The sequence below is a fragment of the Eptatretus burgeri genome, chromosome 7, assembly GCF_056783735.1.
Source record: "Eptatretus burgeri isolate ZD-2024b chromosome 7, Ebu_testis_v1, whole genome shotgun sequence".
Lineage (NCBI taxonomy): Eukaryota > Metazoa > Chordata > Myxini > Myxiniformes > Myxinidae > Eptatretus > Eptatretus burgeri.
The window spans coordinates 105,249,689-105,275,090 of NC_140967.1; the positions used below are offsets into that span (position 1 = coordinate 105,249,689).

At 43.5% G+C, this 25,402-nt stretch overlaps 2 protein-coding genes and 1 long non-coding RNA gene across 7 annotated transcripts in view; 1 reads left to right on the forward strand and 2 right to left on the reverse strand.

Moving 5' to 3' along the window:
* Window positions 1–3,904, reverse strand: part of LOC147024023 (rho family-interacting cell polarization regulator 2-like) — a 35,664-nt gene extending 31,760 nt beyond the window's left edge. Inside the window, exon 1 of the mRNA XM_085890132.1 lies at window positions 3,677–3,904. The gene's annotated coding sequence lies outside the window, so the exon portion shown is untranslated. The remainder of the gene's footprint in view (window positions 1–3,676) is intronic.
* LOC147024024 (uncharacterized) lies at window positions 1–25,125 on the forward strand. 2 transcript variants are annotated; one of them, XR_015060506.1, is made up of 3 exons: window positions 1–314; window positions 410–574; window positions 24,865–25,125. It is a non-coding gene; the product is annotated as an uncharacterized LOC147024024 (long non-coding RNA). The 2 variants fall into 2 exon arrangements; XR_015060507.1 differs by lacking the exon at window positions 24,865–25,125 and adding an exon at window positions 21,931–22,053.
* Window positions 20,931–25,402, reverse strand: part of FARS2 (phenylalanyl-tRNA synthetase 2, mitochondrial) — a 14,124-nt gene continuing 9,652 nt past the window's right edge. For all 4 annotated transcript variants that reach the window (XM_085890143.1, XM_085890142.1, XM_085890145.1 and 1 more), the window contains 3 exons: window positions 21,954–22,114; window positions 21,353–21,507; window positions 20,931–21,269 (listed from right to left, as the gene is read on the reverse strand). In XM_085890143.1, coding sequence (XP_085746269.1) covers window positions 21,131–21,269; window positions 21,353–21,507; window positions 21,954–22,114 — 455 coding nt within the window. In that variant the 3' untranslated portion in view covers window positions 20,931–21,130. The remainder of the gene's footprint in view (window positions 21,270–21,352; window positions 21,508–21,953; window positions 22,115–25,402) is intronic.

Consider the following 25,402-nt stretch of genomic DNA (forward strand, 5'->3'; position numbering starts at 1 on the left):
TTGCAAACTTCTGCCTGTCCCTCTGTGATAACGGACAATATGGGTTGTCCTTCAGATATGGCAGACACGATGGCTGTCCCTCCACGATAATGGACAGCATTCTGGATGCGGTTCGACTGATTCCTGCCCAGCGGCTGGTACGATACACGAGACCACGGTGGCCTTATGGAAACGTAATCTGGAATCTCTGCGGCCTAGTGAGACCACGAACGCAGCTTGTTTGTCTCCAGTTGGAGGCAATGGGTCAATGTGTCTGACCACGACCACAGTGAGCAGCGGGTCCAGTCAGTAAAGGGTGAACTGGACAACAAAAGGTAAAATAACACAAATCTTTGTGTGCACCTCATGCTTTTCTTGCACCATTTTTGCTTCTCAACATCTTATATCTCTTTCTGATGGCACGTTTCAGGTTTCAGATTGAACACTCGAATGGTAGGTACAGGATGCCCTGTCGTGCAGGTACAGGAAGCCCTGTCGTGCAGGCACAGGAAGCCCTGTCGTGTAGGTACAGGAAGCCCTGTTGTGCAGGCACAGGAAGCCCTGTTGTGCACGTACAAGATGCCCTCTCATGCAGGTACATGAAGCCATGTCGTGCAGGCACACAGTTCCCTATCACTCGTAGTATTTACTGCTGTTGTTTTCATCCTCATTAGCTTAATTCGTCTAGTCCCAACAAATGCTGAGCTAGTCATTTATAAATACCAGTCATGTGTTTGAATCCTAACTAGCTGGATCTGAGTCCTCATGCTTAAAGTCCGAATCTGTGTCTTTATGTCAAGGATCCAACTTAAAGTCCAGTAAGAAATGGACGAGTTCCATATCGCTGACAATACAAGATGCTGCGGTGGTATCAATGAGCGAAAGTAAAGTGTAACGTCGGTTCATGATCAATCATCCATGTCATAAACTAGCCGAGCAGTTTTCTACATGCATGATTCACACACACTGCAAGCAACTACTCCGGTGCAGACCGAATATAACCTTCATGTCTTAATACATGAAGTGGTTTGTGAAAGATTTATATTCAAAAGCACTAGGTTACGATGATATGCGAACCAAAAGACAAACTAAAAATGTTACATAATCATAATTAACTCAATGAACCAGTGACTAAAAAAAAACCAGAGAGTTGGTGTCAAAGCCACCCAATGCTTGCCTGTTTATACATTTATCGTTTTTAAAAGACAAGTCTAATAATATTTTTTATAAAGCATTGTAGTGAAGTCTGATCCAAATAATTTTAAAGCAATATATGTATTTGTATATTGTAATCAGTAAACTAGTACACATATTAAATGAATGGCAAGCGTCTAGTATAAACAGGCGAGCATTAGGTGGCTTTGACACCATCTTAGGTTGAAATAAAGAAAAAAAATTAAATCATTTGTTAATTTCAATTTCACTACACCAATAGTATACCCCAAAGGAACCTCCATGCCAAATATCAGCATCCTAGTACACATATTAAATGAATGGCAAGCTTCTAAATAACTTACACCAAAAACTTTAACGTTGATGTGCTACAAAAAAGTTATGTTCAAAACAGATCAAAAATTTGAAACATTTGAAATTATTTTTTAATTTTAACTTCATTACATCAACAATATACCCCAAAGGAACCTCCATGCCAAATATCAGCATCCTAGTACACATATTAAATGAATGGCAAGCTTCTAAATAACTTGCACCAAAAACTTTAACATTTTCATGCTCACGCTCACGCCGAGGGTATCGCTATAGCTCTCTGTTCTTCGAACAGGCGAGCTAAAAATGGCAAGTCATGTGACCCAAACTGCAATATAATTAAATATGCAATATTCAAAGTGTGCTATCATTACTACGATTACTTAGTAATTGGCAATATTTAATACATATCAATACCTAAACACATCATAGATCAGAGACAAAGACATGGGAATCATTTGTAATTGGTTTCTTTCTAATATATAGAGTCTCGTCTCCTTCGATTGTTTTGAAGCCCATTGTGCTTTCATTCTGTAAACAGCTAAATAACTCAAATAAATCAAGAATTAGTGATTAGAATGAGCTCTTTATGTAAAAATTTACAGCGAGAGTAATTATTAATGTAAATATGGCAAAAGTTAAAATAAAATATAAAAAAGAGGCAGAAGAGGCACTTGTTACCGTTGCCAAGCAACCAGTTCTAGTGTCAGCTCCTTTGTCTTCCAGCAGTGAGCAGACAGAGCCTGCACCGGCCGACTCTTATTCGCGGATGTTTTAGTTTGCGGACAATTTCCGACATTTTTGTGATATTTCCTGGGATATTGACTTTGAGTTGCAGCAGTTTATAAAATTTCAGCTACAAGGATCTAAACATTTATATCAGTGAGTCAGTCGTTTGAAAGAGATTTTTATAAATTACATTATGCCATGTTGTGTACAATACCACCATCTCAGGTCATCCCCCATCTCTACCCATGATCCTTTCTATCCCCATGAACCTCATGGAACCAACGAAGAGCCCTCTTACTGTGTTCCTCCCCCTCCTTTCTCAATCCGTTGTGGTGCCATTGTCAGTTTGTTACCTTTCTCCCCTCTGTCTCCTCGCTCTTCCATGAGCCAAGATTTGGTGGAGGAAAAAAAAAAGACGCCATTATTGGTGTTATTTATTTATAAACTGTCTAACAGTCATTGAAGTGCTTGTATCGATCAAACATGGTAAAATGACATATGTTATCCATCCATACATCCATTGGGACCATACTCTGTGCAGAGCATTCCATCTATCCATCCATCAGGACCATACTCTGTGCAGAGCATTCCATCCATCCATCCATCCATCCATCCATCCATCAGAACCATACTCTGTGCAGAGCATTCCATCCATCCATCCATCCATCCATCAGAACCATACTCTGTGCAGAGCATTCCATCCATCCATCCATCCATCAGGACCATACTCTGTGCAGAGCATTCCATCCATCCATCAGGACCATACTCTGTGCAGAGCATTCCATCCATCCATCCATCCAGGAGGACCATACTCTGTGCAGAGCGATGGTGCTGCCAAAGCAGTCTCCTTGGCTATTGGGCACAATCCTGAACGGGTCACCACTCCGACACAGGATACCAGCAAGCCGACACTCATTTTGCCAACCTCAGAAGGATGACAGGCAGAGTCAACCCCACCTGGTGTTAATTTAACAGCCAAGGGGGATTTGATCTCATGATTCTAGTATCCCACTCCCACCACCCTAACCATTAAGCCAACACCAGCATACATATGTTATAATGGGACAAAACCCATATTCTTACAATCAGAAAGACAACACACATAGTCCGACTGCATCAGTCACAAAAGGTTTTCCCGGACAGAATAAAAACGACGACCTAAACAGGAAACTACACCCAGTAGTTGTAACTACATCTTGTTGCCATTTCAGGAGGAAGACACAATCAAAAATTTTATTCTCTGAACGTCTGCGGATCAGCTCGTCTGATCAGCCACTCGAGGGTCTCCCGCGGTTTGGATCCACCATCAATCCAGAAACCATCCTCAGAACCTTGGCTGTTGCTCCTTATAGCGTGTTGTTGGGGATTTCAAACGAATACGATTGAGGTTTAGAGAAGAAAACCCAGCCAAACACACACAGGGATCTTAATTACACATAAACAGCCGACAAGGAATGAAGACACATTCACACGGCATCCTCACCTCTGTATATAACAACAGCTCCTTGCCGTACACGTCACAAAGCCTCCTTGGACCGGTCACAAATCCTCTTTGGAACGGTCACAAAGCTTCTTTGGTATGGTCACAAAGACTCCTTGGAATGGACAGTTGGCAGGAGAGGACATCTGGGATACACACAGATATATTTATATATATATTTATGTCTATATATATATAGGACAGGAAATTTCACTCCCTGGGAGGAGCCAATCACCATGAGCCTCTCTCTCTCTCTCTTTTTTATTTTTCCGACCACAGTCTGCAAGCAGCAGCTATCTGCAGTCGTCCGTTCCAGGCACACCCTATCTGTGCAACGCACCCTGATGTCGCCATAATCGCCACCCTGCCAAGCAAGCATACTGCGCTCACTTAGACTTTGTGGGAAAGAACTGTCTGGGAATTGATCCGTAACTCAGAGTGACTCGATTTAAAAACATGAACACGTTGAGGATATGTCATGACGAGTGTAACTTGTGAGTTAGCCATTCAAATAGTTAGCCAATAACCAGGCCCATTCATGACACTTGATGTCCTAAGAACTTTCATTGGTGAACAGAAAGGTGTCTTCCAGGTACAGTTCGAGTTCTTCCTGCAATTGCAACAGGTGCGGTTTTTGTTGACAACGCAGCTGTTTTAACCTAACCCTCACCCGAACAGCCATGTTCCTAAAATTCTCTTAATTCGTGGTATTACTGGCAGTTCCAAAGAAATGGATGCAAGTCAAGACGCATCATTTCTTCAACCAACGATGGAAAATTGGATTGAAATTCAGGTTCACGATGAACCACATCCGTAGACCTGCGGTGGTGGTTTGTCAATGGTGCAGAACGGCTGCGTCTCTTGACTCAATGAGATGGATATTTCATCAGCAGGTGAAATTTGGCGACGTTGACCATTGCTTTGGCTTTTCCTGGCCACCCTCGCTGCCAGAGTATGGTGTAACAACCACTTATTGTGAGTGAGGAGATGGACTTGAATGAAGCATCACAAGCGACGTGTACACGTTGCAGACCCACAGGCTGTGCGTTTCGTTTGCGTGCTCATTACGAGGTGTACGTACGCAGACGCACCATCACGGAGGTGAATGGTTCACAGAGACTGGAACTTATGCAAAAGTGTGTAACATCTGCGGTTGAAAACAGAAGCTGGGCGAGCTTGGGAATGGGCCTGCGGTTTGACGTGACCAGAGGCAGCAGGCAGGCAGTGGTGACAAGTTTCGGGTGTGTTGCAAGTAATGGTGAAGGCCCTGTCTGAACTGATAAGGCTTTGGGTGGAAGCTGTCCAACTGGAACACATCGTATCTGATCTAAAAACTTGACAGGTGCATCACATCTGAAGAGATACATCAATCATTGCAACGTATAGCGGGACTAACGGTCACCGGGGAAACAGAAAGGGTCCATCGAAAGAGTTCCGGATCTCCATAATATTTGAAGACACAATAGAGAACCCCAAACCCGTTAAATCGTAAGAAACGCAACATCTGTTTTACGGTGGTAGGCCAAAGGCGTTCGAGTTCAGAGCAATTGTTCTTGTTCGAATCACTCTAGGAGGGGAGACATTTGGTGGGAAAGCATTTGGTGCCATTTACCTGTCGGATAGTCGTTCAGATATATCAGGTGTGCGATATGATACACTCGCTGCGTGTTCATTTTCTTAACTGTCCCTTGATCAGTGTTGAGCAGCATTTTCCTCATGTGAGCCATTAGTCAAGTCAAATTAGGCCAAATAAGGCGTTAACCCACCACAAATTGCAATAGTAACGAGTCCTATATTATTTGACACAGAAAAGTGACTTGAATAACATATCAAAAGTTTAGGTGAATCTAAAGTATGGGAAGACTGTCAAATTTGCATAAATCCAAGACGGCCGCCACAAAAATCTTGAAACCATATAACTTCATACAATTGTTTCCTCATCAGTCTGTAGGTGTTGCAATAATGACAAGACTGTTATATGAGGTAACTAAACATTCATTTGTATTGTATATGAATCCAAATTGAAATATTTTTATTTGTAACTATGAAACAAATCCAAGATGGCTGCCATTAAAAGGGCTTTTTGTCGTTATTTTGATGTAAATATGACATAAATTGGTCCTGAACATTTCTATGGAGTCATTCACAAGGTAAAACACCCCAGTCCATATCTCTGATTATTTTTACCAGTAATGTTATGTTAAATAGAATATTGTGGGGGATTTACGGCCATTCAGAAACACAAAAACGTGCGACATGGGTAGATGCTGTAATCAGTAATAGTGAGAAACTACATATAAATATCTATACATTTATCAACAACCAAATGTTGTAGAAGCTTCATTTTGGTGTCACATTTTGTTTTACAATCAAGGAAACGTTTAGAATCAACTTAATAGTCATTAATAAAATCCAGTATTGCTATTGTTAGGAAAGTTTACATGTCATAATGGGGACAATAGGTCATGATGTCCAGCTAGAGATGACATTACACATGGATTGAGGTTGAGAGTGTATGGAAGTTTTATGAGAGAATGAGAAAGACAAAAAAGACATCATATTATAAAGTTTAATGTAGAAACATTATTTTGCATGTGCATGTCAAACAAGGTAAGTTCAATCATCTGATACAGAATGAACTCGAAAGTTTGAATAAGCTACCAATTTCAATCATTATCCCCTTATATTGAAATTATAACTGACCTTTGACATATTTTATAATTTGTTTGGTTCACAATGGATTATTGCCAAAAATTGAATTTGGAATATACCTGTATCACATATAGAATATATTTAAATGATTCATCCACACATCTGACCTAAGATATGAATAAGGAAGCTCATGTTCAAATACATAATCGTAAAAATGAGAATCTATATCACATGTACTTCGTTATGTGGCATACATGTATATAGAAGTTAGATATACAAATTAACACTTCATGAGTAGAGAGTAGATCAATCATGAAAATGAAACATGCGGCTTGATGTAAAAGTAAGCATATGACTTATCGTCACATATAACTTATATAATATAATACTGAAATAATACAGCGAAGACATGGTTCTACTTGAATCAATAGTCTTATATGTTGCTCATTCATTCATCAACATCGTCATCTTCGATCTGTGACATATTTGTACACACGCCTCGGCAGTGTCCACAACCCGTGGAGCATTCCAGTCCATTTTGCGACATGTGCACTGTCTGGTACTGCAACCAGATTTACAGTTACATCTCACCACCTCGAGCAATGATGTTAGAGCTGGTTCTTTGTCGGTCAGGATGGGCAACAATTTATCACCTTGTTTGTACCAGCCCCAATCTTCTGGTGACATATCAGCTGCTTTACCCATCCACTCCTGAACTTGAAGGTACACACGTTGACTATGGTATGCCGCAGCAGCTGATGTTGGTGGCAGCACTTCTCTGTGATGATGACTTTATCTCCGAACTTCTTCTGTATTTGGTCTTTCATGTAAGTGTGACCATATGGTGGAACGTTGGAGTCTGAAAGGAACTCTACCATATTGTCGATAAGATATTTTATGGTGGTCTGTTCATCATCATTGTGTTCAAAGCTATGCATTGCATCTTAAAATGCTTCAGCTTGCATGACATGATGAGGTCTTCCCCGTTTCATACGTTTCATAGATGTATTATCATCATGTTGTTGAAATTTTACAGGAATATCTTTGTTGGTTCTGAAATTATTGCTGCACGTCTTGTGATATTCGGCATCCGCAGCATGTAAATCATGGACAGCTTTGATTCTCCCCTGGACTGTTTTCGCCCATTCATCATTTCTTTTGTCACATACTTGGAGAACACTCTCCTGGAAATCTAATGTTCTGATGGGTATGAGTTTCAAATCGGGGATCACCCTGGCCACAAAAGAGGCAGTGACTGGCATAATCAAATAAACCCACCGATGATCGCAAAGATGGTTTGTCATTGGATGAAGGAGGATCACCAAGTCTCTTACGGTTGAATTGCTCTATGTAATGAAGGTTTGTATAAACTTGGCGACACTTCTGGTGGACATGTTGTCCAGGTAGAGCATTAATGTTACTGTGTCTGGCTGTACTTGCTCTATTGATGCCATCACATCCCTTTGCAGTGAGTTGGGAGCTTGGTTGGTCTGACGATATGGATTTCTGCCATACAACACAACTCAGCTCTTCATACATCATGACTCACCCTGGAAATAGAAAGGGTTCACAATAATACAATGAATACGTGCCTTATCTAGTACATAGCACTGATGGATCACATACATATCACATACATATATCAATCCATTAGCCATGTTAGCCCTGTTAACATTGCTGGAGCAACTGACATGCGGGGCCACATGCATAGGATCGTCGCATAAAAGTTTCATATTCGTCATAACCAAAAATCCATTTTTATACGTACACCATTAACAATATCATGCTTAAAAGTGATTTACCTATATTTATGATTTTGTATGACATATTTATATGAATAGAGTAACAGATATCCATCATCATGTTATGACCAGTGTAATTTAATGACAAATGAATGTTTCATTATTCATCGATCATACTCTATATTTACAATTTTTCACTTATAATTTAGCCATTTTTATTGATAAAATTAATTACTTTTTTGCAGATTTCCAAAATTCCATGTATACAGTGCCCCAGCTATACACTGGCCTTCTATTTGTGATACCGCCAACAACAATAGTCAGTTATCACAACAATAATAGCTTAAATAATGGCTGAAACTTCGATTAAACCGGTTTCTGGCGACCATTTTGAATTTATGCAAATTAGACACTGTTCCCAACTGTGTATTCAATTACATTTTGGATATGTTATTTCAGACATATTTCTGAGTTGAATAGTGTTGGAATCATTACTATTGCAATTTGTGACGGGTTATTTCCTAATTTGACTGGACTACATGCTGTGACAAGGCGCTTGCTGCAATGTGAGCAGTACAGATGTTATGACTCGTTTCCATGCACCAGTTAACTCGGGTTGAAAACGGTGCTGCCCCAATCTGGGTTCTCCTACAGCCTGCATATGATGGGCTGTCTAGGTCGAGTGAAATGCTTGTGTTTTCATTTTGTGGACATTTTGATGGATTTGGGCAGTCTTGTCATAACAAACCTTGGAGGCTCCAATAGGCAGGCCACAGTCACAAGTCAAATTTCTGGTCTGAGGTGGGATGTTAGGCCTGAGATAAATGCTACAACTTTTTTTTGGTTTACAAAGTCCAGGTACAAAGTTGAGGCTGGAAACATAAGGACCGTAATCCCCATGTCACCGCCACGTAGTGTGGGCAGGCCCCCACTGTGCCCCAACCCATTCTGGGGTCAGGGTAGGAAAGCCCTTACGAATGGGACTGCACGACCCACAAGGATCGGGAAGCCCCCCCACCCCCCGCAGAACATGAACCCCATAGGATTTGGCACCACCGCTGTAACACTCCCCCTCCCCCCCCACCTGGTGAACCAGGATGGGTAACCAGGCGAATGCCAATGGTTGCCGTGGCAAGGGAAGTCATGTCAGGGAAACCTTGCAGGAGCTGTCAACACTTGCTCCACCAACGATGGGCAGGGGAGCGGAAGTGCAAATTCCTTTGGGGTCTGTGCTGCTGCACATTAGGGAAGAAGGGACTCTGGATATAGAGGTTCCCCCTGTCCCTCTCAGGCAGTAGAGGTTGCAGCTCACTATCCAAGAGGAGGACCCACACTCTTGGGTTGGACCAAATCCCCAGAAGGACCCGTTTATCCATAATGGCCTGAAGGGGCTGCCGCCAACCAGCAGAGTCTCCATGGCTTCACCAAGGTATCTTTGCATATCTCGTGTCCATGCGTGCGTGCGTCCGCAACCATATCTTGGACATGTCAGGACCAATTTTATTCGTACTTGGCACAAAGGCAACACATGATGGTATACATAAGCACGTCATTTTTTTCCACATCAGACCCAAGATGGCCGACTGGCGGGCATTTTAGTTGTAAAAAAATCCCCCCGATGTTGAACACGTCCTCAACCATTTCTCAGACATGCATTTACCAATGTTGTTCAAACTTGGTGAACAGATAATGAATGATGATTGACACATGCGCGTCATTTTTTTGAGATAAGATCCAAGATGGCCGACTGGTGGCCATTTTCTTCCTTAAATGTGTCCCCGACCATTTTCTCAGAGATGCATGGTCCGATATTGTTGAAACTAGGCACAAGCACAGGACACAATGGTGTACCCGTGCTCCTCGCTTTATTTTGTGATCTGATCAAAGATGGCCGACTGGTAGGCTGGCGGCCATTTTAGTTGTACTTAAATATGGGCTTTCCCTTTAACTCTGTCCAGTAAAATTACTAAACGGGGGCTATGACATTTTATGTCTTTCTTTTATTTGTTTATCTTCCTTTAGTGAGATGTGTGGCAAGTATCCCCTATTGATTGGAACCCATGCAACAACAATGGTTGGTGTGGATAAAATGGTTATCGGTCACTTTTCCGATGAAGAGGCACTGTTTGACATTTTCACCATATGGTATAGCTTGCCAGCTCAACTCTTGAAGGGGGGAATCCACTCCATAGTCCATGCTGATGAAAGCCAGGGACCCAGGAACATGTCCATGGATTGATTCCCAAGGGAAGGCCTGGCATTGCTAAAAAAGAAAAGTTGGTTAACTGACCTACGGAGTGCAGTGTAGCGGTTGACACTGCTTGTTTGAAGCGGGCGGTTCTGTGTCTCCAGACTGCAACCTCAGCTAAAAGTATCTTTTTGTCCCCCGCCCTCCGACAAGGTCGGAGACGGGGGGGGGGGACATTAAAATGAGCTCCATCCGACCGACTGAACGACCGAGACAGATCATCCGTTCATGTACTTTTGTGCACACGATATTTCAAAAACCGTTGACCATTTGACCTTACATATTGTAGATATTTATTCCTCATGACATTATCTCAACCTGATTAGATCACGGCCGTGATTGGCTCAGTAACTTGACTTGTGTACGCGATATTTCAAAGACCGGTCAAGATTTAGCTTTCATATGACACACATTTATTCCTCATTCCACCCAAAAGGTGGGGGACCGAGAACATCAGCTCCTTGTTAACTATAAAATCTTGTTTCCCAGCTGCCTACGTCCTAAGAAACGGTGTAATTGACGCCTAAATAGGATGGTCAGAACCCTTGCAGCAATTGCTGTTGTGAGACGAGCGCTCACGATCACCATTCCGGTAAAGATGTACCATTTGTTAGTTATGTCATGTGGTACAGCTTGCTAGCTCAACTTGAGGATAATCTACTATTCAAGTCTATCTTATAATGCTTCGTGGTCCTCTGAAGTAATGGTATGACCATTCATTCATCCTGGCTCTTTGGGTTAGGATGCATGGTTGTTTAACCATGTGAGCCTTCAGGCTGAAGTACAGGGTGACCCCCAAAAAACACGGAACACACCTTCTTATATCTAATGTTTTCCGTCTTACTCATGAGAACCACTTGTTTTTTCAGGTGATTGAAGAACTGTGAACTACAAGATGGAATCGAAAAGTTGGCGACGATTCTTATGTCCACGATATGTCTTGGGAGATGGCTTCCCTTTTTCAAGATTCCATGGATAATTACGCAAACTACTTCTTGGGTGGAGGTTTCTGTTAAAACAGATTCCTACAAGAAGACTCAAATGGAGTTTAAACGTGAGTTTGGAACGTACGCTGCGCCCTGTAAGTCACGGATAGTTTCCTGGGTCAAAAACTTCAGAGAAAAAGGCACTTTCGCCAATCTCAGCAATGAAAGTGCTGGAGGACCTACCAGCACATCCGGGACATCCTCTGATCCTCGAGATGTAAGGTCTACTGAGAACATTGACCTTGTTTCTTATTCAGTGGGCAGAGACTCTAAGAAATCTCTTGGGCGTTGGGGTCAAGAGCTTGTAATTGCACGTGAATCAGTGAGAAGAATCCTCATCCATGAGGTGAAACTGTATCCGTACAGAACTGAGATTACACACAAATCGACTGCAGCCCCCATGTGACATGTGCTGTGGAAGTTTGCAGACAAGATTGAAGAAAGGCCTAACTTTCTTGACGCTGCCTGATTTTCTGATGAGGCCCATTTCCTTCTTTTTGGGCAGGTCAACCCCAAGAACAGTGTACACTGGGGATCGACACCTCCCGATCTGGTGTTCGAGTGACCTCTCCACTTGGAAAATTGACTGTCTGGGTCGCAATCAGGAAACATGGAATCTTCGGCCCTTTCCGGTGTGAGTACGACATAGGCAAAGCATTGACTGTCAGCACGAAACGTTACACACAAGTTCTTGGGAGGTATTGGAGGGCCCTAGGCAGTCACAGGAGGGTTTCCAGAGAGGACGAATGGCTTCAACAGGATGGAGCCACTTCCCACACTTCAAGCAATTCACTGAACACGGTCAACACGCACTTTGGTGACGGAGTTATCAGTCGAAGACTTGCTGACGAATGGCCTCACATTCACCAGACCCGTCATCGACAGATTTCTATCTTTGGGGTATCTGGAGGACAACGTCTACAGAGGAAGGCCACAATCCATTGAATGACTCAAGAAACAATTATCAATAAAATCCACTTAATTCATTCCTACAGGGGATGTGTCCGAGCGATCAACCATTTTGCCCGTCAATTCCAAGTGTGCCTGCATCAGCGCCATGACCAACAGTTGGAGCACGTCAGTTTTAGTACAGTCGGTCTGGGCCTATTCGAGGAAATTTGTGCCAAAAAATGGTTCTATTTGAGGTGTTGTCGTTTCATATGCAGCCAGTGGCTGAAGGTTGCATCATTGCTGGAAGCACGGCTGTGCTGCTGATGCAGTGCCCCTGTTACCAGTAAGCCGGTACTCATTGTGCAGACCTCGGAAGGATGACAGGCTGAGTCAACCAACCTGGTTGCACCTGGTGTTATTTCAACGGCATGACAGGGGCTCAAACTCAAGAAAGACCCCATATCTTAAGACAGCCACCTTAACCGTGAAGCCAACACCAGGCTTGTCATTTGAGTGATAAATGAGGATGTTATATTCAATAGTATTGGTCCTGGGTTTTTTTGGGGGTCACCCTCTACATACACGTACTAGTTGGACCAGCTTTGTCAGACTGTATAATTAGGCCGTGAGGTCAAGGTGCACGTCCCCCCCCCCATTGCTTTGTTGCAATGTTTGATTTTTTTTTTTTATAAAAACGGTTCTTTTATTTTAAAAAAGGAGCTCATAAGATGGTCGGTGAGCCTAATGTGCCTGCATTAATTGATTCCCAAGGGAAGGGCTGGCGTTGCAAAAAATAAAAAAATTAAAAGGTCGGCTGATTGACCTGTGGGTCACAGTGTCGCAGCTGATACTGCTTGTTAGTAGTGGGTGGTCCTGTGTCTTACAGACTGCAACTTAAGCCAGGTGTGGGGGAGGGGAGTGGTGAACACGGTTGTAAGGTGAGGAATGAACACAGACAGCGTTCACCTTTTAATGAGACCATCTCATGGATATCACAATCACTACACAGGAATGTAATCACTCTTGTTCAGAATGAACAATTTTTGGCCAATTTTTTAAAAACTCTCCTGGGGAGGCAATCCACAATCCAACCTCCCCTGACCCCCCACCGCAGTGCTCCCCCCACTCCCGGGGCTTGTGTCCCTTTCAAACCCTGTATGTCCCCTAAATTTACATGGTACCTCCGGTATTAAATGAAGGTACATACTCAGCGCTTAACGCTGCCTCCCTCGGCCAAGCTGTCGCCATTTAACAGAACATGGAATGGACTCTTCAATTTACAAAAAAAGAAATTGCTCCGCAAGTAGTTGATCTGGATTGTTGTGACATAACAAAACGTCACCATCCCAAGCCAGCAGAAAACTACCACATAATGTCACGCTCTCAGCACCGCAGGTAGTTGTGTACAAATCGGAGCCACGGCATGCACAATATAATCAACAGAATGTCACCAAATGTTTCATTTCGAAGTTTCTTGACGTCAGGATAAAACCAAGCACCTGTAGTATTCTGCAAGTCACCTGAAAGTGTAAGGCTGTGATGTAATCTTAACATGGGGCTTTTAAAGTGTGACGGTTTACTCGAGGTGCGGTGAAGTCATGTCAGGGACGGTCCTGGGTGGGAGTTGGGAGGGGGAGGAACATATGTTCTGTTGAGCTGAACAGCAACAACCACAAGAGTGGGGCGTCAGACCAGGAACCACACCACATTCTATTTTAAGTCACAAATAATATTGACTTGGACAGGAATTGTCAGGTGAATCAATACGCTGCAAGGCTCCCCCTTACCCCTCCTCCAGTACATGTATCACAGGGTATGCAGCAGTTTAACTCGAAGGGCAATCTGTAGAATGCATACCTCCGCCACGTAATACCTGATCCACGAGAACATAACGGGCCCAATATATTTTTGAAATCTCATGCTACACAGTCCGATATCGTTTTTGGCCCTATTGCAAATCGAGAACGATACTTGCAAAATCCATAAAACAAATTTGACCTCAAAAATAATTGCTGGTTCAATTCAATGATCAAATATGCAAATCGTCTTCAAATTTCAATTCAATCGGATGAAAATTGACAGTTTTAGAAATTTGGTCTATGTTGACCTTTTTGGTCGATGTTGACCTCAAAAATAATTAGTTGGCTGAATTCAGTGACCTGAAATATCAACCCTCTTCAAATTTCAAGTCAATGGGATGAAAATTGAGGATTTTAGAAATCCCAACAAAGTTGTTGACCTTTGGCCTATGTTGACCTTTTGACCTCAAAAACAATAGGCTTCTTCCTTACGACAAACTCTACCATGTGGTGAAGTTTCGTGAAGATCGGCTTAAAATTTGACCTGCAGGCGATAAACAGACAGACAGACAGACAGACAGACAGACAGACAGACAGACAAACAAAATCGACTGGCCAATGGACTTGAAAAATCTTCGATTTCGCAAGTAACAAACAGACAGAAAGGGGTGAAAACGTAACCTCCTCACCTTCGGTGGTGGAGGTAAAAAGAAGGCTCACCACCATGTATGTTGTCAGGACGACTTGGGATGGGCTAACAATGTCTCCACGCAACACCTCAGACATAACAGTAAAGCAAAAGTAATTAAATGGAAGTGCCTGAGTGGGACATTCTCAGGCTGCGTAGTCTATAGTGAAAGGTTTCAAGGATGCTTGACTGCGAAAGAGAAGCTGATACTGAAGCAAGATACAAGCATGCAATGTTTCCTTCTGACTTGTCTTTGGCCTAACCCCCACCCCATATTTTTAACCTCCCTCTCCATTCTTGAACTATTTTGATCTTTCCGATGAGGACTCTGAAACAGACCTGCCCAAGACCTGTGTTGACATAAACTTTTCTTCAATGCATGTTGCCCCCTTTTGGGTAATGCTCCGGGATAATGCCTCGGGCCTATCACTTATTATCTCTTCATTATTGAATTGAGGCTTCTCGAAATTCACATCAACATCTCCATACCAACTCTGGTCATGTCCATTCACTGTTCTACCTGTTATCCCTCCTGTGGAGCACACCTGTCCTGAAATGTTCAACATCCGATTAGTATGCTTGGTGTTGACTTAATGATTAGGGTGGTGGGCTTGGGATCCTTGGATCCCGAGTTCAAATCTCCCTCGGATGTTGAATTAATACCAGGTGGGGTTGATTCTGTCTTGTCATCCTTCTGAGGTCGGTAAAATGAGTGCCAGCTTGCTGGTATCATGTCGGAGTGGCGACCCGTCCAGGATTGTGCCCAAGAGCCAAGGAGACTGCTTCGGCAGCGCCAACGCTCTGCACAGAGTATTGTCCCAATGGATGGATGGATCCTATTAGTGTAGTGTTCACCTACCTCCCCAACCGCTGTTCGCTTCTCCCGTAACTGTCATCATCTTATGACGTCATCTTATCTAAAATGTAATTCCTATAAGTCTTCAGTGATTTATCGAAAGCCCTAAGAAAAAAAGAAGTTTTTGTTTTTCTAAATTCTGGGCGACGATCTCCAACTGTGCGTGGTAACCACAAAACTAAAATTTGACGGCTCTGCCCAACGTGGCCACACAGCGTGCAACCACAGCGCATCCGTTCCCACGAGCCGTCGACACAAGGAAAGTGCAAGACTTGCACAGAGCGTCTCGTCAGGTGAAAGTCACCACAAAATGTTGCACAACCCATTCACAACACCAAGTCAGAAACTTCACCGCGGTGTTTGGAGCCTCGACTCAGGGGCTCCAATTCGAACAAGGTCCCTTGTTGTGCATTTTGTAAGATCTTTCTGATGTATATTCAAAACACTGTGGGATATTTAATAATATATAGTCACAGTAGGGTACGAATATGGTATCACGAAGGTAAAATAGCGATGGTGACCTCGGTATTGATGAGACTAAGAGGATGTGGTGACATACAAGGCAAGTTTCTTTGACCACAGCTGCACAACTAGCAACAGAAACATTCCCATAGCTCAACATGAGGAAGTCGAGTTGATCTGGCCAGCTACAGTTTTCAGTTTCATTATAGAATCGAAAAGAATCTATGGCTATCGTGAATTTATGGGAGCCATTTCGGCTTGATGCCTGATGTTGGCTTAATGGTTAGGGGTGGTGGGTTTGGGATTCTAGGATCCTGAGTTCAAATCCCCCTCTGCTGTTGAATTAATACCAGGTGGGGTTGACTCTGCCTGTCATCCTTCCGAGGTTGGCAAAATGAGTACCAGCATGCTGGTATCCTGTGTCGGAGTGGCGACCCGTCCAGGATTGCGTCCAATAGCCAAGGAGACTGCTTCAGAAGCATCAACGCTCTGCACAGAGTATGGTCCCCATGGATGGATGGATGGATTTTGGCTTTGAGCAGCCATTTTTGTTTCATAATTTACAATCAAGTTTCCTCACAACAGCATTAATAGGAATATTAGATTTTAGAGGTCTCTCTGACCGACTTCACCATTCTATAATTATTGGGTGGCTCGTTGCTTTGACATTCTGGAAACTCAGGCTCGAGATCCATAGTTCAAAATAAGAAGTGAAAACCATTTTAAAGAACCTCAAGTCTTTGCAGCTTCATGGACACCGAATGCTCAGATAAACCATGGGGTAAACCCCCAAGTTTTATTTCAGAATCTGGCCCACAAGTTGGCCTTGATGTCCGTTTTGAGGCCACCAAAGGCCGCTATGAAGTGTATGTTGGATGTGGGGTTAGGCAGTGCTGTCGCCGGCCTGCAGGCAAAAGGTAACCACCACGAGGCCAATAACTCCATCACTTTTCAATATTCATCATGTCCGGAAACCACCGCCGACCGGGAAGAGTTCACCGAGCCGGGCAGCGTCGGGTATCCCCCCTCTCTGGGTCACCCCTGCGAATAACACTGAACAACAAATTTCAAAAAATTTTTTTTACTGGAGATGTGTAAAGTGATTAAGACTAATTTGGGTACGCTGATTTAAAAAATCATAACCGTTTTGCTGTATCACGTCAGGATTTTCAGGAACAGAAATATTCCCATTGCCTAGAAGTCAGGATTTCAATGAAATTTACATATGTCTTTAACATGTCTATTTCGTGCAATTGTTGTTAACTTGTGTTATATTTCTTTCTTTCAGATAAAGATGAGTAGGCGTTCCTGTACCAATCATCCTGACAACTTCTGTTATGTCTGTGGTCGGTATACCAAAAAAGATCAACAGCGAAGTATATCTACAGCAGTGAAAATGAAGGCCGCCTACTTTCACTACTTCGGGTGTAAGGTGGGGGACCAAGAACAGAGCTGGGCACCACACATCTGCTGCACAAGCTGTCACACAACCTTGACTCAGTGGTTGGTGGGCAAGCGCGCTAGCATGCCATTTGCGGTGCCCATGATATGGCGTGCGCCGCAGAATCATCATGATGATTGTTATTTCTGCTGCACAAGCATCGCCGGCTTCAACAAGAAGAATAAAGGTCACATCAAGTACGCTGACTGCGTCTCTGCTCGTAAACCTGTGCCTCATGATGACGAGAACCCCGTTCCAACACCTCCAGCTGATCAGAACATAGCTGTAAGCAGTGATGAAGAGGATGGTGATGATGAACCTTTTGAACCCGACACTCAAGAATCACACCTTCTGAACCAGGGAGACTTAAATGATCTTGTAAGAGATCTCTCGCTGTCAAAGGCGAAGGCAGAGCTGCTTGGATCAAGGCTGCAGCAGTGGAATCTACTTGAACCTAACACCAAGATATCCTTGTTCAGAGCACGTCACAGAGACATGGCTGAGTTCTTTGAGATGGAAGACACGATGACATTCTGCAGTGACATCAGTGCAGGTCTGTTGAAAGAACTTGGGTGTGATCACGATCCTGCAGACTGGCGCCTCTTCATCGACTCGGGGAAGAACAGCTTGAAGGCTGTTTTGCTCCACAATGGCAACGAGAAACCATCAGTCCCACTGGCTCACGCGTTCGGCATGACAGAGACCTATGAGACTATGCGGCAGCTGCTTGATTCCATCAAGTACAATGACTTCAACTGGCACATCTGCGGAGACTTGAAAGTGGTGGCGCTGTTGTTAGGGCTGCAGTCAGGCTACACGAAATACATGTGCTTCCTTTGTCTCTGGGATAGCAGAGACGACAAGAATCACTGGACGAAGAAAGATTGGGAAGAGCGAAAAGAGCATGTACCTGGTCGACACAACGTGAAGCATGTCGCCCTTGTCGACCCAGCCAAGGTTTTCCTTCCACCACTCCACATAAAGCTCGGCTTGATGAAAAGTTTTGTACGGGCAATGGATCTGAATGGGCGTGGGTTTTATACCTCAAGGAAAAGTTTGGCAACACCTTGTCGGAGGCCAAGATCAAGGCTGGTGTCTTTGTTGGACCGCAAATCCGACAGATTATGAAGGACGAAACTTTTCCGACAACTCTAAACCCCAAAGAGCTGGCAGCGTGGAGGAGCTTCAAAGCTGTGACGGACAACTTCTTGGGGAACGAGCGCGCGGACAACTATGAAGAAATAGTGCAGCAGCTGCTGGAGTCCTTCAGGAAACTTGGCTCCAGGATGTCCCTGAAAATCCATTTCCTACACCAGCACCTGAACTTCTTCCCTGACAACTTGGGAGCAGTCTCGGACGAGCACGGCGGGCGATTCCACCAAGAGATTTCACTCATGGAGACGCGTTACCAAGGGCGGCACAACCCGAACATGATGGGCGATTTCTGCTGATTCCTGCATCGTGAAACTGACACAGAGCAGCACAAACGCAAAGCCAAATGCCTAAAGCATTTTTAATTACATTCTAGTGGAGTTTTTCTGTAATTTCTATAATTTTGAAGCATTCATGATGAAATAAATGAATAAATGAATTTTTGTAAATTTCATTGAAATCCTGACTTCTAGGCAATGGGAATATTTCTGTTACTGAAAATCCTGACGTGATACAGCAAAACGGTTATGATTTTTGAAATCAGCGTACCCAAATTAGTCTAAATCACTTTACACATCTCCAATAAAAAATTTTTGTTGTTCAGTGTAATTAATGTTCGAATGTATGAATCTTAATGGTTTCAAAATGGTTTATTATGTAGATATATAATCAAGGTCCTTATTTGTCCACTCGCCTGGGTGTTTATTTTTTTATTTTTGGTATTTACCATCAACCACATTGTGGTGTGGGGACATGAGTGGGCTTACATAGGGCCTGGAGGAGGAAGCAGAGTGACTTGCGTGTGGATGTGATGTCCATGTACAGGTGTGTAGGGACAGCAAATTGGAGTTGTCTGTCCCCTTTGCCATCACCAATAATGCAGTCCCGGTCAATTCGGAATAAAAAGGGAATGGAAGTTGTTGAAGAGCAGTGAGATTGAAGAGATCTTGGCTCAGAAAGTGCTGTTGATGAACTTTTCGGCGGCCTTCTCGGAGATGTCAGTGCTGCTGTGGAGAAACGTTGACTTCGGTGTGGCTTGATGGTTCACCTGGTCGTGCGCCCCGAGGTTGACAAGCCCACGCGACAAGCCCGTCGGCAAAACACACTGAGGGATCTTTAACGTGCAACAGCTAATGTTCGCAGATGGGATGTTCAGCTTCATGTCTGACCGAAGGATGGCACACTTTGTGATGAAATACCCCGGATGGTTTGTACCGATCGGACAGTTTATATTCGGGTCAGTGATCAAACCCAGGATAGATAAATCAAACGTAAGTGCATTACCTCTGCACCATTTTGTCAGATGATGATGGATAACACAATAGGGGGTTTAATGGGGGCACAGAAAATCAAATTTTCAAAATTAAGCGACTTTTGTGTTTCTGTAAAGTTTCTTTGAACAAAAAGAAATCACACGTTATATCGTCAAGATCTGTATCATTCCCCAGGTGTTCAGCCTATTGTTTTGAAGAGGAATTCTGTGGAATCTAAAGCTCTCAAAATTATTGGAATCTCCCGTGATGAGGTCGAAGCACAATGTCTGTTGCCCTCACATCACAGGAAGGGGCGCGGTGGTCTCTCCGATTTTTAATGAACATTCTCCAACATTGCTCCTTCCGCTCTCGCAGTCCTCCGACCCTCCCCAGGGCTGTCTGCAACCTCAACTCTGTTGTTCCTCCTTTCTTCTGTCTATGGGATCACCTATCAGAGGCTGTCTTGCTCTTCCCTCCAGGGCTTCATTCAAGTTGTGCACCGCCAGCTGTTCTCATCCCCAATTCTGTCCCATGACCTTTATTACCCCATGATAACCTTTCCTAACCCAACGTCCTTATTTGCTAGTTTTAGTGTTTCCTCCCCTCCTCCCTCTCCTCATTTCCTGTTTATTAATCCACTTGACATTTGTCCCACTGTCAGATGGTCCTTGCTCTTCCATGAGCCTCCCTCCAGCAAAGAAAAGAAAAAAAGAACAGCCAGTTACATCGGTGGTAATAGGGTTGAGGATTGCTGCACTCTTGACATCACAGCTCATGGTTTACATCTTGCCGAGCAGATTGCCATTTGTAATTGTGAGCATGACCACTCACTCACACACTCATATCACAAGCAGAGTGAACAGGAAAGGAAATGATTTACAAGACAAAGAAGACTCATTATCACGTGTATGCGGACATGTAGGGCGTGTCTGTGTCCGTGTCTCTGTCTCTTTCTCTCGTCGGTGATGAATATCGCCATTTGATTTTTTTTCAATCATTCTTCCTTCCCGAGTAATAATTGTATAGATAAAAAACCAGTGTTCCCATAATCTGATAATGTTTACATTATTTGTAGATAATCAAACAATTAATGCCAAGTGCTCCTTTAATTCCCACAGGTAAAGATCTTTTCCTGAAAAGCATTATATATATATATATATCAAAAAAACACTGAATCCAAAAGGTGTAAAGTGTTACCTCAAACACATTCAGTGTAAAAGGTTAATGGGGTAAGAGGGGAAGACGTGATGGTGGGAAAATGGGGAATCCAGGCCGCGTCTACAAGGCTCAACCTCGACCTTGCACTCCCAGCTGCGTCTCCACAGCGTCCCCTATGGCGCGGTGCACAAGGTCAACTTCAGCTTTTGTGAGCGTGCGCTCCGCATGCCGATACACGAGCCGGTAACACCGACTGTGCCGCCCGCTTCTGCAGAAACGATACAAATAATTTGCTTTATATGCAGTTACAAATAACCCTACACCGCCATGTTCCACCGAAGATGGACTCACCCAGGTTGCGTGTACTCATCAATGAGCTTTACTTCTTGCACCATATTTCCGGCGATCGTGCGAACAAGTTCATAGAAGTCCCTGTCATCAAAGCTTTCCCCGGATGGTATCCAGAAAGACATGTCGTTGATGAGCGGGGGGTATGGGCTCAGCGGCTAGATGATAGAGAGTGCAGGAGGGAGGTGAAGAGATGAAAGAGTTCAGGAAAATGAAGAATATGAGGTGTTATATTTAAATTTGGAGGCTGTTCAATCAAACCTTCCTGCCGGGCTTCGAGCAGGTGATGCAGTTATCTCATGTTGTCCCCCATAACTACCCATGACATTTTCGACCCATATGAACCCAACATAACTCAATCCTCTCACTTGCAGATTATTGTTTCCTCCCATCCTCTCATATTTTTATGTTCCTTCATTCTCTTGCTTGTTTTGGCTGCCCGTGACCTCATGACCCCATTGTCAGTTTGTTGTCTTTTTCCCACATCACTTCGCTCTTCCACAAGCCTATATCTTGTATAACAAATAGCCCATAACACTTCATCTCCTACAAAACGATTGTTTTTATCATTGGACAATTAGGAGGAATTAAAGACGCATTCTACCTTGAAACGGATTGGCTGGTGGATGTCATCGACCTTGAACTGCTCGGAAAAGCGTGCGTCGTTGCTCCAAAAGAGGCGAATGTCCGGGATGGCGAAGAGGACCATTGCCAAACGCTCAAGGCCAAGTCCAAATGCCCATGCAACGCGATCCCCAGCACCAGCTGCACGAAGCATCACGTGTTAATGTGGGGTTCATGGGATGTAGGAATGAATGGATTTTCAAGTTGGGGTGGACTTGGACGTGGGCAATAGGGTAGGGTGGTGAGAGGGAAGGGGGAGTTAGTAAGTTCAGAACTTTATGACAAAACGTGTTGGTTTGATAATAAAAAACAAGGAAAGTGCTGAAATGTGAATGTCATATAAACTTCCTGATTACACAAGCCAGATATAAACTATAAACTTCCTGATCACATTCTGAAGCCATTTTGTTTAAATGACATCGACCATGGTGAGTTTGAGGTAATGCATCCAAATTGTTGGATTTTCGGCAAGGGGTTCCTAGTTCCGGGTTCTCCCCCCCCCTCCCCCTTGCAGAAACAATCCTCTCCGCTACGAGAGGCTATCTTCAAAAGCTGAGGATAACATTTCCGGAATTGCCATGTTTAACAGTTTTTGTTTATTTGTTGATGTAATGTATATGTGCATCTTGTCACGTGCCTTCGTGTACGTTTGCGTGCTGGGTTTTTGTGTCTTTGTCTAGGCCGTGTGCTACTGTGGGCCTTGGTCGGGCCTGTTACTATTTCCTCCCCCTTCATCTTTTCCCATTCGTTCATTCCCCTACTTGATGCTCCACTGTTTGTACATCCCCCCCCACCCTGTCACCTCACTCTTGCATGAGCCACTAAATAATTAAATAAACCAAAAAACTAATAAAGAAAGAAAAAAAATAGCTATATGAACAACAAAAAAAGAAAGAAACAAAAGATAAATTAATAAAGAAAAGATAAATTAACTGAAAAAGAAAGAAACAGAAATTAAATAAATTAACAAATGAAGAGAGAAAGAACAAATTTATTAACTTGTTGTTTTGTATACAGCCTGTGGCTGCTGGTTGCATCAATTTGTGGAAGCACAGCTGTGCCGCTGATGCAGTGCCCCTGTTACCTTTGGTAAGCTGGTGCTCATTTTGATGACTTTGGAATGACAGACTGAGTCAACCCACCTGGTGTTACTTCAAAGGAACGACAGGGACTCAAACTCAAGACCATCCATTGGGACCATACTCTGTGCAGAGCGTTGGTGCTACCTAAGCAGTCTCCTTGGCTATTGGACACAATCCTGGACGGATCGCCACTCCGACACAGGATACCAGCAAGCTGGTACTCATTTTGCCGACCTCGGAAGGATGACAGGCAGAGTCAACCCCACCTGGTATTAATTCAACAGCCAAGTTGGATTTGAACTCAAGACCCTAAGATCTTAACCCAGCTATCTTAACCATTAAGCCAATACCAGGCTTAATAAATTAACTAATAAAGAAAGAAAGATTAAATCATGAACTCATGAAGAAACAAAGAGAACAGATAAATCTATACTTATAAATGTGTGTGTGTGTGTGTGTGTGTGTGTGTGTGTGTGTGTGTGTGTGTGTGTGTGTGTGTGTGTGTGTGTGTGTGTGTGTGTGTGTGTGTGTGTGTGTGTGCGTGTCGTGTCTCCTCCATAACTCCAAAACCATGAAACCTAGCAGCCTGAAACTTTGCAAGAAAACTCCAAGGAAGTGTAAGAGTGAAAATTGGGTGAGGGTTAATTAAAACACCCCTTTTGAACATAATGAACGGCCTTATTTAATATCATTTATCAGGGCACATCCTCGGTCACCACTTCCGATGGGGTCTGAAGGCGTATCCTTGGTAATCTTGCGGGGGTCTGAAGCCACCGTCTTTTTTGGCCTGCTCAACCATGCCCTGACTTGGAACAGGCCAGAACAATTTATTTACGATAATTTTTTTTTCCACTTTCCTCACTCACATTATCGAATGTCTGTTCATCATAGTTATGCATTGCTGTATACATCACTTTTGTAAGTACTATACTTTTCAAATCAGGAGCTTGGAGCAATTTTATGCATTGGATGATACGATTTTCTACAATATACTCTCACGGACTAAATGAAGTAGATCATCGAAACATTATTTCGGTTTGAGGATCGGATATCATCCAGACTAAATAAGTGTTGAAATCTGTTGTGAAATCTGATAATTTAAAGAAATGACGAGTCTGATAACAAAGCCGATATACCTATTTACTTTAAGCAAGCAAGGCTATGTTCCCTTCTCCATAGATACACAAGAAAATGTGAAATTTCCAAAGCATTAAACTCATCAATTTCTACTGTTTCGAGAATTAAATCGAGTGAACAAAAAAATTCAGGAACATGCCAAAATTAACGAGCTTCGTTGAGCTACATGATTTAATGCATTCACTGCAAGACCTCACGCCCTGTCCACCAGAGGGTCTGCCTATCCATAGCGTCTGCAAGATCTGTGTCTACACTTTTGGAGGTTTTGTGAGGTGCTCTTCAGGGAGTCAAAGCGAATCTGGTGAAAAATGGACGTTAAAAAAAAGTTATAACGTTTGTGCGGACCGCAAACCGATGTACCACGTGACACATGCACAGACAAGCAGGCAACATGCAGCAACTCTTGTGGATAAAGTCATTATTTGAACGAATTCATTTTATTTCATTAACTGCTGCATGCGCGGTGTAGACCGGCTTTAAAGTTAAAGGGATCCTACATGGTATGCAGTGACAGCCTGGTTAACCGTTCCCGATGAACCATTTAATTGGAGTGCTTGCATGAGTGCTTAAGCCACTTGCCGAGCACCCATTGTCGATAGCGGTACCGTACTTCATCATTCTGAGCGAATCGCTCACTCACAGTGGGCGCTTTTTCTGCACCATGTCATTCAGAGCGAGTGGTTCGTGCTCAGTCAACCTGAGCGAGTGGTTCGTGCTCCATCACTCTAAGCGAGTCGTTCGTGCTCCGTCACACTTAGCGAGTGGTTCGTGCTCCATCACCCTGAGCGAGTGGTTCGTGCTCCGTCACCCTGAGCGAGTGGTTCGTGCTCCGTCACCCTGAGTGAGTTGTTATGAAATAACACCCGATTTCCGAGCTGTTTGCTGTATTCACGTGTTTTCTAAATTACCGAGCCAAATTTTTTTCCACCCATCACACACAGCTGTTTATAAAGAATAATGTTTGTGAACATCTCCCTGAAACGTCTATATAAATGTGACATGTTTCAGTGAAAACTACTCAACGTTTCTGGGTTGTATACAGTGCGTACTGATGTCGGTAATCACAATGACTCCAACCTGCCGATTCCTGAAAAATTGCCGATATCGGCCAAGCGTGTGTGTGTGTGTGTGTGTGTGTGTGTGTGTGTGTGTGTGTGTGTGTGTGTGTGTGTGTGTGTGTGTGTGTGTGTGTGTGTGTTTCACAAAGCAT